The 16,433-nt window shown below is 35.8% G+C and overlaps 1 protein-coding gene across 2 annotated transcripts in view; it reads right to left on the reverse strand.

Moving 5' to 3' along the window:
• Positions 1 to 3,623: 3,623 nt before the first annotated feature.
• Positions 3,624 to 16,433, reverse strand: part of ESYT2 (extended synaptotagmin 2) — a 193,686-nt gene continuing 180,876 nt past the window's right edge. For both annotated transcript variants that reach the window (XM_003410692.4, XM_023548763.2), the window contains 6 exons: positions 14,915 to 15,303; positions 13,159 to 13,257; positions 9,661 to 9,792; positions 8,252 to 8,357; positions 7,316 to 7,365; positions 3,624 to 7,199 (listed from right to left, as the gene is read on the reverse strand). In XM_003410692.4, coding sequence (XP_003410740.1) covers positions 7,154 to 7,199; positions 7,316 to 7,365; positions 8,252 to 8,357; positions 9,661 to 9,792; positions 13,159 to 13,257; positions 14,915 to 15,303 — 822 coding nt within the window. In that variant the 3' untranslated portion in view covers positions 3,624 to 7,153. The remainder of the gene's footprint in view (positions 7,200 to 7,315; positions 7,366 to 8,251; positions 8,358 to 9,660; positions 9,793 to 13,158; positions 13,258 to 14,914; positions 15,304 to 16,433) is intronic.

Raw genomic sequence — 16,433 nt, forward strand, 5'->3', positions numbered from 1 at the left:
CATTAGCATGACCTATCTGGTGTGATCTGGAGCCTTTCCATGAATAACAACCACTGGGAAAATTCCAAGGGTTTACCCATTACCTCCCAGGAACCAAGGACAAAGACCAAATTGTTTGGATAAAATTAATTATATACCTTAAAAAAAAAATTACAGTTACTTTATGTTATATCAAGCCAACTTTTCAAATGTTTTTGCTTTTTCAAATATATTTTACCTGTAGTTTTCCAAATCATTTTTGTCAAATAACAACAACAACAAAAAAACCATTGAAATTGTGAGCATCGTTTATAATTTAAGGAAAACTGGTATCTTTGTAACATCCATTCTATAAAATGGTATGTCAATTTTATCATTTTTTTTATAGTGTATGTTCCTAAGTAAATGATTAAGTTTTCCTAATATAGGTCCCATGTTTCTTGCTGGTCTCAAGTATTTTATGTTTTTGTGTAATTATGGGAAGGGAGGAAAGCATAGTCTTAAGATCACTGGCTCTAGAACTGTAATTCCTGTTTAGTAGCTATGCAACCTTACACATTATTTAGCCTCTCTATGCCTTAAATGGGAAACCTTGGTGGTATAGTGGTTAAGTGCTACAGCTGCTAACCAAAATAAAAAAAAAAAAAAAAGGTTGGCAGTTGGAATCCACCAAACGCTCCTTGGAAACTCTACGGGGCAGTTCTATCCTGTCCTATAGGGTTGCTATGAGCCAGAATCAACTCAGTGGCAATAGGTTATGCCTTAAATGGGAACAATAGTATCTGCCTAAAGAATGTAAAGCATTCTGAATATTGCCTGGTCAGCAAGTGCTTATTTAAATGTGAGCTATTTTTACTGTATGACTTTTTTTCATTGTATTTTCTGATAGCTATTGTTATCAGCATATATGATACATTTTTATGGCTGGCCCTCTTATTAAACACTTGTCAATTCCAAAAGTTTTTCAGATTATTTTCTTGGGTTTTTCAGGTAGACAATATTATATCCGAAAATGATTCTTTCTCCCAGTAAAAAATTTACTGCTTCTCTTTTTCTTTTCATATTGTGTTGTTCAGGACATTTTGGAACTTAAATGAGCTGTAAGTGAATAGTTTGTAGTCTTTCTCTTAGCTTCTCAGCATTTAACACAGTTTGCATCCTTTCTCATTGTTGTCCAGGATTTCCGAAATAACATTAAATGAAGGCTGAGTTCTTGGACCTCTTGCTGACCCTAATGCCTCAAATGTTTATCAGGTAATTATGCTGTTGACTTTTTGTTTCAATAGCATTCTTTATTAGGTTAATCAGTACCTTTCCTCTAGTCTTTACTAAGAATTGTCAGGTGTCTATCTTTCTTTGAATGGTATCTTAGGCTGGGTTCTCTAGAGAAGCAAAACCAGTAAAGCATATATATAGAGAGAGAGAAAGAGAGAGAGAGATTTATATCAAGGAAATGGCTCACACGATTATAGAGGCTGAAACGTCCCAAGTCCGTGTATCAGGATAGAGGCGTCTCTCAACTCACATAGCTACAGGGGCTGGTGAACCCAAGTTGGGTAGGTTGGAGAGCAGGGCTCCACTCTCGGGCTGTGAAGACCTATGAATTCCAAGATTTGCAGGTACGCTGAAAGCTCAAGTCCGGAGAGCCGGAGGTCAGACAAACATGAGGCAGCGCAGGATCCAGAGTGAGCAAAAAAGCCAGAACGACTGCTTATATTTGGATGCAGGCCGCACCCTCAAGGAAACTCCCTTTCAACTGATTGGCTATTCACAGCAGATTCAATCATGGGAGTGATTACATATAAACACTGAGAATCATGTCCTAGCTAAGGTGACACACAACTTAGCCATCACAAATGGTAATTTGTTAAAACATATGAATGCTATTTATGGCCTGCCAAACTTTACACATCATTTATTCAATGAATATTTGTTCATCAACTTTGTGCCAAGAACACTGATGGGGAAAAGATTTAAATAACACTCACATAATCTTTGTCCATGGGAGTTTACAGTCTAGGTGGGAAATAGTTTTAAATAAAACTAAATTACAATTATGTTAAGTACCATGAACAAAAATAACATTTTGGTAAGATATCTTATGAGTCTCAGGGTGGCACAAATGTTAAGTCCAGCACTGTGCCACCCTGAGACTCATAAGATATCTTACCAAAATGTTATTTTTGTTCATGGTACTTAACATAATTGTAATTTAGTTTTATTTAAAACTATTTCCCACCTAGACTGTAAACTCCCACGGACAAAGGTTTGAACCCAACCAGAGGCGCCTTGGAAAACAGGCCTGGAAAGCTGCTTCAAATAAATCACAGCCTTGAAAACTCTATGGAGCAGTTCTACTCTGCGTGAGTGGGAATGATGACAATTAACAACAACGAGACAGTGTATAGCACGGAGACTACATCCAGATGGGGAGAGTGCTGGGAAAGGGCATCTGAAGAAATCGACTTGAAGCTGAAAAGTGAAGGAGAGTGGAGGTTCACTAGACACAGAGAGGGTGAGAGACAGCATCACAGGAAGAGCACGTGAAGGCTTCAAGGTGGAAAGAAGGAATCTGGAATCTGAAGAACTGAGAGAAAGTCATTGTGGTTCAAGTATAATGAAATATGACAGGAAAGGCATCAGGACTTCGTAAGCCATGATATTCTTTTGGTCTTTATCCTAAGAACAGCAGAAAGCAGTCGAGTGATCAGTTCAGATTTGTGTTTTTAAAATATCCCTCTGACTGCTGTGTGGAAAACGTACAGTGAGGGGAGGCTTAAGGCTTGTAAATTTGGAGTCTACTGTGTTAGGCAGGAAAAGATGGTGACTTGGGCTAGAGAAACAGCAGCTGAAATGGATACATCCTCCAGCTAGAATGAAAGGTCTTGGGATAGTGACAGATCAAGGTTGGTGTCTAGGTCTTCGGCTCAAGCACCTAGACAGAGGGAGCACTGTGAAATATCCAAGTGGAACCAGGTGACAAGGAAGCAGCTGAATAAGCTGGTCTTGAGCTCAGAAGGAAAATCTGCACTGCACATAAAAATCTGGGATGATGGACTATCAATGGTACTAAAAAGACTGCAGAGTAGAAATAAAAAAAATGGGACCAGAACCAAACCCTGTGTTATTTCAGTAGTCTGGTTAGAGAAGACAGTAAAAGGGCTTGAGAAATGGTCAGCAATGTAGAAGGAAAATTCAGACAGCAAGTCATCAGAGGCCAAGGAAAGACAGCATTTAAACAATGAGAAAGGATGTAAGCTGTTAAATACTGAGAGCTAAGGGAAAGACTATAAAATATTCACATACAGTCAACTTCAATTCTAAAAATCCTGTAATGCATTTAAATAGTAATGAATACCTATAGTACTTCTCCTTCTCAGCGGCCTCAGGTTTAGCGCGCTGGTTATAGAGCATACTTAAAGACTATTATTTCTACTGTGCTTATTCTGTACGAGATCCATTTTCAAAACGTAAAGTTTAGATGAGAACAAACGGAGCAATATCAAATGATCCGAATCAGTTGTTCTGAAAATGAAAGAACTTGAAAACAGCAAATGCAAATAGCACATTATATCTACTTTCAAGTTACCTGGTCCCACACTAAAAAGTTCATTTCAAAATATAAAGGAAAAGCAAACCACAAGTGATCTAACAGAAAAGTTTTATTGAATAAATACATGCATTGTCATGTAAAATTAGTTGAGCAAAAGGCGGTCTATATAATAATAATAAATCCCTCTGCTTTTTTTCCATTTGCAGAGAGGACAAAGCTAGAACTAGAATTAAAATAGTGAACATAATATAAATGCAAAGCTGTATACACACTAATTTGTATTTGGCTTACATTCTTGAAAAAGGAGGGCTGACCTTCTTGATGATGAAAGTCAGTAAAAGGAGTTCTCATAGTGCAGATTATAAATTGTGGTAAATATAGCTACAAGGCTTCTTTTAAGTCTGAAACTTGAAAACAACACATTTATATTTCCATACTTTAAGGCACAGGATAAGCAATCCACAAGTACATGCTAACCAAAACTGTACTTCAGGGCTCACTTAAGATGTTTTCACTCCATTGGTTTGGCTTAAAACTAGAAAAGCTAAAGTTCCCTTTTCTTAAATAAGCCAATCATTATAAACTAAGAACGAACATTTTGAGAACAACTCAGAGTTGTCATCATCATCAGGGTCTTAGGAATGGCCTTGATGGTCATTCTGTAACCTTGCCCCGTTTAATATATGAGCTTCCCTTTTAATTCTAATGTTGCCACAAAAGACAGAACCACAGTCTGGGAGGTGCTTTAGGACCATATGCACCCCTGTTCTTTCTTTCTTTCCTTTTAAAGAGAATGGAGGCAGCTACCAGAAGCCTCATAATCTGCAGGTGGGAACTTTGTATCCAAGCTCCTTGATGATAACCTCTCCCACAATTGGACTGACAGTGACTGGACTGCAGCTTTTGGCATCAAAGGGTGTCCCATTGTGCTGTTAAGCTGGGCTCCTTTGTGTTTTGTACCTTTAATTGTATCAACTTTACCTCATTGCTTAAATAAAGCATTCCATTAAGTAAAATATGTTCAAGGATGGTCTATGTTGAACACATTGAATAGATTAAGCACGTGACTGCAAAACCCATATGTTTAGAATGTTGTAAAAATGACTGGTATGCCAAATTTTAAATGAGTTTTTCTTCTCTTTTACAAATTATGCCAGAAGCCCTTCAACAGACCTAATTTAAAAAAACAAAAAATCTTCAAATAATCTAATACCATGGGTAGGCAATTAGATTTCATGTTATTGTATATCTTTCTCATGCTACTAAAATACTATAGTTAAATATTTTGTGTGTACATATGTTCGTATGTGTGTATCAACATGTACATAAACCTCCTCCCAGATGAATCAACTGTGTATACTAACATTGGAATTGGTTTACAATGAGGCTTTAGAATGAGCTTTCATTAAACAGTAAATAGTGAGATTATATTGGTCTTTATGATTACATGAAATATGTTGTGAAGTTATAGACTCCCTTAGAAGTAAACTCATGGTTCGAAGTATAAATTACAAATTAAAACAAAATGAAAACTCACTGGAAGGCCGGTGTGTGTAGAAATAACAATCTAAGAAGAAATAACAATCTCTGCTCATCACAGGCACTTTGGTATGTTTGGTCTTGTGATCTATCCTGAAGTTATTTAGTTTCATGAAACCAATTAAGGTAAGACCCCCCAATTTCAATTACAAAGCTATATTTTCCCCAATATATTTATATAGAGTTTCAAATGTTCTCATGGCTAGGGAAGCCATTTTCACCACACAGCTTAGAAGATATATTTAAAAATCTCTCTACACACGTGCATACTTTGTTTTAGGCGTGCATAGCTTATGAGACTGCTATATAGCTTCACCTCACAAGAAGTTTTTGGGATTCTTAAGTATGTTAAACATGCTTCTGCTAATCTAAAAAAAAAAAAAAAAAGAATTCCAAAATAAAAATTATATAACAATATCCCAATATTAAAGTCAGTCATGGTATAAAGAAAACCCAGGAAACTGTCATTTAAAAATAGCTGCTTGTGTTGGCAGCTGTATTGAAACCCTTTGGTCCTGTGGTTGCCTATAAGTATTAGCAGAATGAAACAGTGTTCCAGCTCATCACGCCCTATAAAACCCCCAAACCAAAGCCATTGCTGTTGAGTCAATTCCAACTCACAACAATGCTATAGGACAGAGTAGAACTGCCCCATAGCCTTTCTAAGGCTGCAATCTTTATGGAAGCGGACTGCCATGTCTTTCTCCCTCAGAGTGGCTGATGGGTTCGAACCACCAGCCTTTCAGTCCATGGCTGAGCTCTTAACCACTGCACCACCAGGGCTTTTTCATTCTCTATACCAAAAAACCAAACCCATTGCTGTCGAGTTGATTCTGATTCATAGCGACCCTATAGATGATGTAAAACTAAGCTCACATTAACAAACAGATAGAAAAACTATCAGTTTTAACTCAATATTCCATTTACCCATCCCAATCTACCTTGTTAACCTTTGTAATGACAATGTGTGCCTTCCTTGCTTCACAGGCTGGGAAAACACTGAAGATGAACAAAGCTCATGACTGACTATTTTACAACATCTTAACTGCTAACTGGGTAACTGCTAACATTGAAAGTCTGCTCTGCATTGTATTTTAGGAAAAGTATAATTTGTGTATCTGTGCATCCTTTCATGAATAAATTACAATAAGCAATTAAAAGACAAAAAACTCATTGTTGTTGAGCTGATTCTGACTCATAACAGTCCTACAGGGCAGAGTAGAACTGCCCCATAGAGTTTCCAAAGAGTGGCTGCTGGATTTAAACTGCCAGCCCTTTGCTTGGCAGCTGTAAATTTAACCACTGTGCCACCAGGGCTCCAAGCAATAAAAAATAAACATAAAATATTCCATTTCTAGGTAAGAAATCTCAGATTAGTACACCATGACTTATGAACTATGACAATTCTCTTAATATTTTATATTACTCAGTCATAAAATATTTTTCCTTATAAGTCCTTCAACTGACTTCGATAATACATCTTTATATTATGAAAATGTTAACATTTTGAATACTTTCTTTCATCAGCTGTAATGGGCAAGAAGTATGCTAATATTTAATAACCTTTCAGTTTTTTTAAAAAAGAAACAGCACAAAATAGGTCACTGAGAACTTTTTGCTGCAAAGACAAAAATGATTATTTGTCATAAGAATTTCATACGATTTAGAAGAAAATATATATTTCCTAGATCCATTTTCTTCTGAATTCAAATCAGTATGTAGACATTATAAAAATTAGAGTCTATTTACATGGCACAGTGTACCTCAGTGATACACAGAACAAGGCAATAATAAAGCATATACATACAGTTTTACATAACATCATAATTAACTACTACCCTATTATACATTGCAATAACTGGTGAAATATTAGAACAAACTAAACATACAAAATTTAACAATAATATTGGCCATATTTGCCTAAAATGCCAACATATGATTTATAAAAACTTTAAGGTATGTAATAACTAAATACATGAAATCATAAAAATAATATTGGTACATCTGTGAGAGTGATGCATCCAAAGTACACAAAGATGGGTTAAATACAACCAGAAACAATTCTTCATGTCCAAGAATGATCTATGTTACCATACGCAGCCGTGTACCATCTTCAGTTAGATCATACCTGAGAAAGCATATGAAGGTTACAACAGATATACGGTTAATTTTGGAAAATGTTTTTAAATAAACCTATGAGGTTTTCTATCTATTGGTTGGTTGGCTGGTGTTAGCTATACTCACCACTGGGTCCAACCTTTGGCAAGTTCTTCAGAGGCTAAAGGAACCAATACCTGTAGGTTAGAAAACAGATTGAATAGTTTGTTACAGTAGGTTGAAGTAATTCCTGTTTGATCTTTCACTACTTCTTCTAATCTCTTTAATCTTTTGTCTTAATCTAGCAATATGAAACTTTATTTTGAGGTTCTAATTTTTTTCAGTTTCTTTTCTACCCTTATGATTCACTTATACACAATACGGTTCTTCATATCTGAGTGACCCCTCCCATATCCAATAGTATTAAAATTATTATGGTCTCCATAGAGATAATTTATAGGAATATTGACTAATATGCCATTAATGACAACATAGCTAATTCTGGATTATCTGTACTTGTGATGCTACTGACAAAAATGATATCTATAATTCAAAACTCATCTTCCCTAACTTAACCCTATAGGAAAAAGTAGAACTGTCCCATATGGGTTCCAATGAGTGGTTGGAGGATTCGAACTGCTTACTTTTTGGTTAGCAGCCTAATGCTTAACCACTGCACCACCAGGGCCCCTTATATACATTATCAAAGAATATATAATTTTATTCAAAAATTAAATGTGAATATGGAAAAAGTCTAGAAGAAAATTCAGAAAAATAATGCCAATTGTTTGTTAAGAAAAAGAACATTAAATCAACCTGTTCCATCAACTAGAAGTTCATGTATTAATATGACTAAGAAGTCAGTAACAGGAATATGTAAAAAGAATGAAAATATTTTCAAAACGTACTGATATATTAGTTCATGCAGTTTTCATGGTCCACTATTTTGCAAGTAAGCGCTAACCATAGAGTAAGTTCACCACTTTCCACTTACATTAAGTACCGTCTAAAAAACCTGCCGTTTTGTTAAGTGTTTCATTTTTACAAAATGTAGGAACTAATCAAGGATTTTTTAAAACTTACTTTGCCAAGAAGCCCTTTGTCTTTGGATAAGAAACCACCACTGTTCTTTACTGCTACATCCAATGTTCTCCTTTGCACTTCTGGTAATGAAACACTAAAATCAAAGCTGAAATGGGGAAAAGAAACCTTACTTAAATTTCTCCATAATTTTGCTGTATACTCTTATAACTAAAAAAATAACATTTCTATTTTATGAAACCATTTCAAATATTATATTTGTTTTTTATTACAAAATTGAGTCCTTCTGCTAGGTGTTTTGTTCAAGAATTTCATGAAGACTCATAAACAAAGTTTTTTTTTCATTTTTTCCCCAAACACAAGAGAAGACTATGGCATCCTAAATATTAAAAGGTCCTACTGTTTGTGGCTCACTCATGGTAGTTTAAATAATGGAGACATGGATTTAATGTACAACAGAACACTGAATTCTAGACTATTTCACTTGCTCAGGCTTTTAAAATGATTCGTATTTAGTCTTTAGGCCTTATTCCTGTTATGTCCAATAAAAAAAAAAAATTATTATGTGATAGCTTAACAGAAGGGAAAAAGCCCCAGAAGCACCTTTTAATGGGCTTAGGTCAGATGTTGCAAACTAAAACGCCTACAGGGTAACAAACAATTGAAGTTGGCTGGGTGTGTAAGAGGAGTGAGTGGTGGGGACTATGGCAAACCAGAGGAGGTTTGTGCTAACTGAAGGGGTGGCCACGACTCAGCTCCAGTCAGTAGAAGTCATGCAGGAAAACAGGCAGACCGTTCCACGTGACAAAAGGAGCTAGACACGCAAATTTGTATGTGAAGTCTACAAATGCTTAAATGCTGCAGATAGGTAATTAAGAACATTTTGTCAAATAAAATACGCCTATATTCAAGACTTGGCCCATACTTGCCAGGTTTTCACCTCTGCTTTAAATAAAGCTGTTGACATGAAGATATGATAAATGTAGACCTAAAACAATAATACCATCATTTCAAAGTTTTTTTTTTCCAAAATAGAGTTGTTCTTCACAAAAATCTTATATTTTAAGATGTTATGGGCTTATTATTGTTGTTTTAAAATATATGTATTCTCAATTTTAATTTACATTCCAGCAAATATCCACAGATATAAACCCATATAAATTAAAGGTCTTTAGGGTCATTGATAATTTATCTTTATTTGCTCAATAATCTCCCTGTCTACAGTGTTTGTAAGTTGGATTTATTATGTTTAGCATTTCTACATGAAGTTCAAAATACTTTTTTTTTTTTTTAACAAGTACACACTAGCTAAAATTTGGTGGAGTTATTTCCACTTATACTTTTCAGTAGAACATTGTTTTAAATGCATCCAAAATTTTAAAAGTATTATGCCTTCCTTAATTTGTTAATTCAGTCAGTCAGTATATTCTAACTTGAATAAAATATCATACCTTTGATCAAACACTGGATTTAATGTTTTCTTTGAAACATGAGTTTTTCTTCTTCCTGACCTCCTCTTGTCTGGTAATAAATACATTCGGACATATGGATCAGAGCCATCTTCAGAAAAGGCAATAAGATTTCTTATAACATAAACCAGAGAACACTAGATATTAGAATTCAGGGAAATCGGAATTAGTGTCATAATCAAATCCCCTATATAGAGTCTCAACTTTATGTATATCTGAAAACCGAAAAGCAAAAAAGGAGTAGAGGACAACTAGTAACAGAATATGCTTTTTTCTTTACCCCTACACTTGCTTGTCTGCTTCTCTCCCATCCCTTCTGTTTTAGCAGCTTTGCTAGAAGTAACTGTTGCCTCTATTTCTTGAGCCTAAAATTTTGGCTGAAGACAATCTAACACCTTATTCTCTGTTTCTAACACACAAACTATTACTTTATCATTCCAAAGTACTTCTAGGTTTTCCCCGAATAAGGAAACATGAATTAGCCTTACAGCCAAAAAACTAGGCTCCCATGAGATCCCTACATGAGTCCTCTAGCCAGAGAAGCTGGGATCCTCACTGTCCCTGAGTGGGTACACTCATTCCTCCTCAGGACTTCTGCTCAAGCCACTTACTCCCACTCTGAGCCTTCACTCACCTCACCCACCTAAGCCCTTCACAAACTAGGACCTACCTGCTTTATGAAGTCCACATTGTTTTCTTCCTATGACAACATGTATGAGTCAAACACGGTCTAATATTTGATTACAGACAACCATTTAAAATTATTCATTTATTGGCTGACTTGAAAGTCTAGTTAGGGAACTGTTTAGTTAGACTCCTCTAAAATAGTGTTCTGTTTCTGTATCTCCCATAGTAATTGTCTAGTAGCAAGAACATAAACAGTGTTCAAAAAAATTTATTGAATTAAACTCTACATTTAATTAATCATATTTCTAAATGTCACTAATTTTATTTTCCTATGTTTCCAACAACTTTTTATAAGCTCCAAAATTTATAGCATATTTTTAACTATTATGCAGGCAGACAAGTCACATAAAAAAATAATTAGTAAATCCATACCATCATCATTAATCAAATAACAATTAAAGCAATATTGTCATCTCATTTTATACTTAAAACCAAACCAGTCACCACTGAGTTGATTCTAACTTGTGGACACTCCATGTGTGTCAGAATAGAATGCACATAGGGTTTTCAATGGCTGTGACCTTTTGGAAGCAAACTGCCAGGCCTGTCTTTCGAGGTACCCCTAGGTGGTATTATAGATTGAATTGTGTCCCCCCAAAAATATGTATCAACTTGGCTAGGCCATGACTCCCAGTACTGTATGGTTGTCTACTATTTTGTGATTTGATATAATTTTCCTATGTGTTGTAAATCCTAATCTGTATGATGTTAATGAGGCAGGATTAGAGGCAGTTATGTTAATGAAGGGCTCAATCCATAGGATTAGGTCGTTATCTTGAATCAATCTCTTTTGAGATATACAAGAGAGAAGCAAGCAGAGAGGAGAGGGACCTCATGCCACCAAAGTGTGTTGTTTGGACCCAGGGTCTTTATGCTGAGAAACTCCTAGGCCAGGGGAAGATTGGTAACAAGGACCTTCCCCAAGGACTGACACAGAGAGAAAGCCTTCCCCTGGAGCTGGAGCCCTAAATTTGAACTCCTAGTCTCCTACACTGTGAGAGAATAAATCTCTATTTGTTAAAGTCATTCACTTTTGGTATTTCTGTTATAGTGGCACTAGATAACTAAGACAGGTGAGTTCGAACTGCCAAACTTTTGGCTGGTAGTTGAGCCCTTAACTGTCTGCACCAACCAAGGACTTTTAATATTTAGGAAAATTCCTGTGTGGTGCAAATAGTTAAACGCTCAACTCATAGCTGAAAGGCTGGCAGTTCAAGCCCACCCAGAGGCACCTAAGAAGACAGGCCTGGTGATTTGTTTCCGAAAGGTCACAGCCTTGAAAACCCTATGGAACCGTTAGTTCTATTCTGCACACATGAGACTATCATGAGTTGGAATCACCTCGATGCAACTAGCAACAACCACAACATTTCATACTTATTAAATTAGCATGCTGCACAAGTCAAAAAAATTTTTTCCTTATTGTGGGGGAAAAAAAAGATACACGCATACACTTGGGGAGCCAGCCAGTATCAACTGGTATACTTTTTTTGAAAGATGAATGACAATATTTATCATAAGCCCATAAACTATTTTAGAACCTTTGGATTGATAAACCTAATCCTGGGAATTTAATCCTAAAAGATACTATGATAAAATAAAAACATACATACAATGTATTCATTATTGTGTTACGTGTAATACAGACAATCTAAACATCCAGTGATAGGGAATGGTTAAATAAATTATAGTACAGCAATTCAAAAGAATGTTATAAGGCAATTGAAATGATTATGAATATAATAGAAAATGTTTATGAAACAATATTAAGAATAAAGGAATAAAAAATTGTACATTAGATTTGTAGTAGAAAACAAAGGTTTGTACAGAAGACTAGAATCTAATACAAAAGATAAATAAATACATATGTGTACATATATGTATGTATATATATTTGTACGGAGCCCTGGTGGCACAGTGGTTAAGTAATCAGCTGCTAACTGAAAGGTCAGAAGCAGCAGAAAGGTTTCCACAGCAGAAAGATGCGGCAGTCTGCGCCTGCTAAGATTTATAGCCTTGGAAACCCTATGCGAAAGTTCTACTCTGTCCTATAGGGTTGCTATGAGTGGGAACTGACTCAACGGCAATGGGTTTATGTATGTTTGTAAGGGTAGTAGAATTATAGTGCTTTTCTTAAAATTATCATTGCTGTATTTTGTTTTTCTTTCCATTAATTTCAATGGTTCGTCCCAGCGTTTTAAGCTTCCCTGTTCAACTTTGTTTTCTCACTAGTCTCTGAGATGCTGATGGCTTGTTTGACATAGGCAAACATTTTCTTTACTTCCTTCTCCAACACCTTGGTGCTTTTCAATATGTTCAAAAAACTCAACAAGTGTATACTAACAAAGCTAAATTCCTTCTTCAGTTTGCTCATATTTCTTGTGAAGGGAGGGAAGCATACACTAATCTAAATCAATAAATAAGAAATATCTTTCCTTAGCACTTCCTCCTCACCTCAACACAGTAAAACCAATCTCCCAAAATACAAAAGCAAGAAAATTTCATATGTACAAACACACCAATTTTATCCCTTTGGTACACACTAATTGAGAAGAAAGTATCTTTTTCTATTCTGTACGGTACTGAAAGAACTGGTAAAGTTAATAAATATTAATTGATTTTACTAGTACCATCTATATTAGGTTTAATTGTTTTGCTTTTAAAAAAATGAAATATAAATTTATCTGTTTGCCAATTCTAGAGTAAATATTTTCATTGCTATATTTAATTTTTACACTCAGAAACAATAGAAGGAATCGTGGAGTTTAAGCTACTAGAACACATTAGGCTTACCGGCAGGAATGCACAACCACAATAAGCTTGTTTCTTTGAGAACTGTGACGTACTGTCAACTGAATTTGTCCAAGTGGAGACTGTCCCAATGTTGTTCCACTGCGGAAAACAAAGCATAAAGTTGTCAGGTCTCTTAAGATTCATTTCTACAATGCATACAATAAAATAATTCATTCGTACAATGTATACAATAAAATAATTCATCTAGACTAAAAGGAGCATCTCTGGAATCTAAATTACCAGTAAATTTAAACATAATTTGAAATTTGAGTTTAAATCAATGGTTGAACTCATACTTCACATGAGGGTTCAGTATGACTTAATTATTCATGACCTACAGTTTTTCAGTTAGGGCTCAAAGTAAAAATGAGACATGCAAGTTCCCTTATTACAAACAATAATTCTGTGGCCTTTGCCAAGCAACGTCTAGTCTGTAACTACCCAAATCGAATGTATCCTTTCTCAAAATCTTATATAAATCACTTGCTCTATTTTTAACTATCTGATGAGATAGCAATATTCCTTCATTTCGATTTTCCTCCGATCAAGGTTGAAGTACAAACTTCCAAGATCAGTGAGCTAACCGGACAACCATGGCTTTGGCTTAATGTTTATCAAGATCATTCTGGCTACTCCTCAAATGTAGCTCCTGAGAAAAACGGTTACATGTTTAAAATTCTGTTTTCTTCTGGAACAAGAGAGATGGAAGGGGATATACTTCTTTTTTCCAAAATAATGGATGTTGAGAAAGTATGAAGGAAAAAAATAACTCTGAGTGGAGATCACAGAAGGGTTTATAGACCTCCATCTGTGGCCTAGAAATGAGATACCTTTTAAGGACTCTGCAATCATCTTATGCTTTTTCTAACTCTTTAAGAGTAAACATGTTTTTCACCTTTGCCTGTATTTCTTTTATTGTATTTGTATTACTCAACACACCTCTTATAACAACAAATATGAAGAACTATTTCAAAGGTCAGCTTTATTCTTTCCACTGGGGGGAAAAGGTTAACATCTGAAGCTTGTGGTAACTACAGACTATTTTCTCCTTCTTATCTAAAGAAAACTATTAACGCATCTATGAATCATGGGTCTTAAATAAAAAATCAAAACAAACATCCAAAGACAAACAAAAATCAACTGGGTTATAGTAATGGAACGCTGACCAAACATGAAAGAACAAGAGCTATTCTTTCTTACATATCAAAAGCCAAACAATTGCCAAAACTTCCCTTGTCACTATATTAAAACTCAGCAGATCAACTCTTCTGATTTCCTAATCTGAGTTTAGATATATAGTACCTTCACGACACTAAGCCTATCTCTTTTCCTATTTATGACACCTATTACTCCATCACTTTCTAATCGTTAAATTAGCCAAATATTAGGTCTTAGAATATGGCAAAGGAGCCCTGGTGGTGGCAATAGTTAAGCACTCAGCTGCTACTGAAAGGTTAGTGGTTCAAACCCACCCACCAGCTCAGTGGGATAAAGACCTGGCCATCTGCTTCCATAAAGATTAAACTACCACCCCAAAAACCCTATGGGGCAGCTCTACTCTGTCACATGGGGTCACTATGATTCAAAATTGATGGCACACAACAACAGAATATGGCAAGCTTTACTTTGAACGACAGAGTAAGCAACACTGCACCACAACCGGAAATTCTTTAGCTAACTTCAGATTACTTGTCCTTCCCTGTCAAAGATGAGATGCGTACTCCAATTTTGTTTTTAAAAACAGTATTTGATTTACTTTTCAAGCTGCTGCAATCTTTGCCGAAGTTCCTGTGTGGCAATTGGCAATGATATGTCTGAGGCAATGCTTGGTGTGGGCTCCTTGACTGAAATGTGGCTTGGGGAATAGGTAAAATTGGAGGCCTGGAGGCTAGAGGAGCTTCTGCTGAGATCACGTGGCCACTGAGGGCTGGTATTGGGAAGCTGTGTTTTCTCTTCCATGTCAGTCTTATTACTGCTATCAATTATTGGTGTGGATGGAGCAGTTTTACTGCCCTCAGTGGCTGGAGATGCAGAAATCTGAGATTTGACAGGTATTTTTCTCCCTTCTTTGGAAATAGAGGGCCTTTTTACTTGAGCTGAATGTTGGTGATCTGGAGATCTTTCTTGCTTTTCAAGATAAAGTACCTAGAGGTGGAAATGAACAAAAAAATTATAATCAGTGACACTGGTAATATCCTGATACTTTGTTTTAGATATATTTGTAAAAGTTTAAGATTTGACACAAAACGGTTTTAAAAATTCAGTCTATCTGTTCATCTATTTAATTATTAAGGTAATGTTATGTGTTGAATTGTATCCCTCAAAAATATTTGTTGTAAATCTTAACCCCTATTCCTATGGTTATAAACCCATTTGGGAATGGGTTTTCTTTGTTATGTCAATGAGGCAGTATTAGTGTAGGGTGTGTCTTAAATCAATCTCTTTTGAGATACAAAGGAGCCAATTAAGCAAGCAGAAGCAAGCAGAGATTGGAGAAGTTAGATGCCAGGCCACATGAAGATCACCAAGGAGCAGAAATTGAAGAGAGACAAGGATCTTCCCCCAGAGCTGACAGAGAGAAAGCCCTCCCCTAGAGCTGGCGCCCTGAATTCGGACTTCTAGGCTCCTAAGCTGTGAGAAAATAAATTTGTTTATTAAAGCCATCCTCTTGTGGTATTTCTGTTATAGACAGGTAATACGCTATTATAGCCATTTAGAAAAAGGAAAGTTTAAATAATCAAAATATAACTTCTGTAATACAAAAATCATTACTGTGTACTCTGTATATTTGCTGTTACCTGAGGAGCCTATTTTACTCACATGCCCTGAATAGATGATGACTAAAATCTTCTCTTCTATACACGTTATTTTTCATCAGGAAGGAACCCTCCCAAGGAATGAAGAAAGTCAAGAATATCTGCCATCCAGCAAGATTACCCCACAAAATTCTAACAATCAGTATAGGAACAGAGGTTGCAGTCAAACAGCCCATACATCTTTTAGCTTATTAAACCCAAAAACCCATTGCTGTCGAATCGATTTTGACTCATAGTGACCCTATAGGACAAGGCAGAACTGCACCCACAGGGTTTCCAAAAAGCGGCTGGTGGATTCAAACTGCTGACCTTTTGGTTAGCAGCCAAGTTCTTAACCACTGCACCACCAGGGCGCCATGTGAATTGTTCACTTTGCTCACTTTCAATAAATACTTTAATCTACACATTCCACTGAGCAGAGTCTATTTTTGGTAAACTAACCCACTCTTTGGGATCATT

The sequence above is a fragment of the Loxodonta africana genome, chromosome 4 (assembly GCF_030014295.1).
Source record: "Loxodonta africana isolate mLoxAfr1 chromosome 4, mLoxAfr1.hap2, whole genome shotgun sequence".
Taxonomy (NCBI): domain Eukaryota; kingdom Metazoa; phylum Chordata; class Mammalia; order Proboscidea; family Elephantidae; genus Loxodonta; species Loxodonta africana.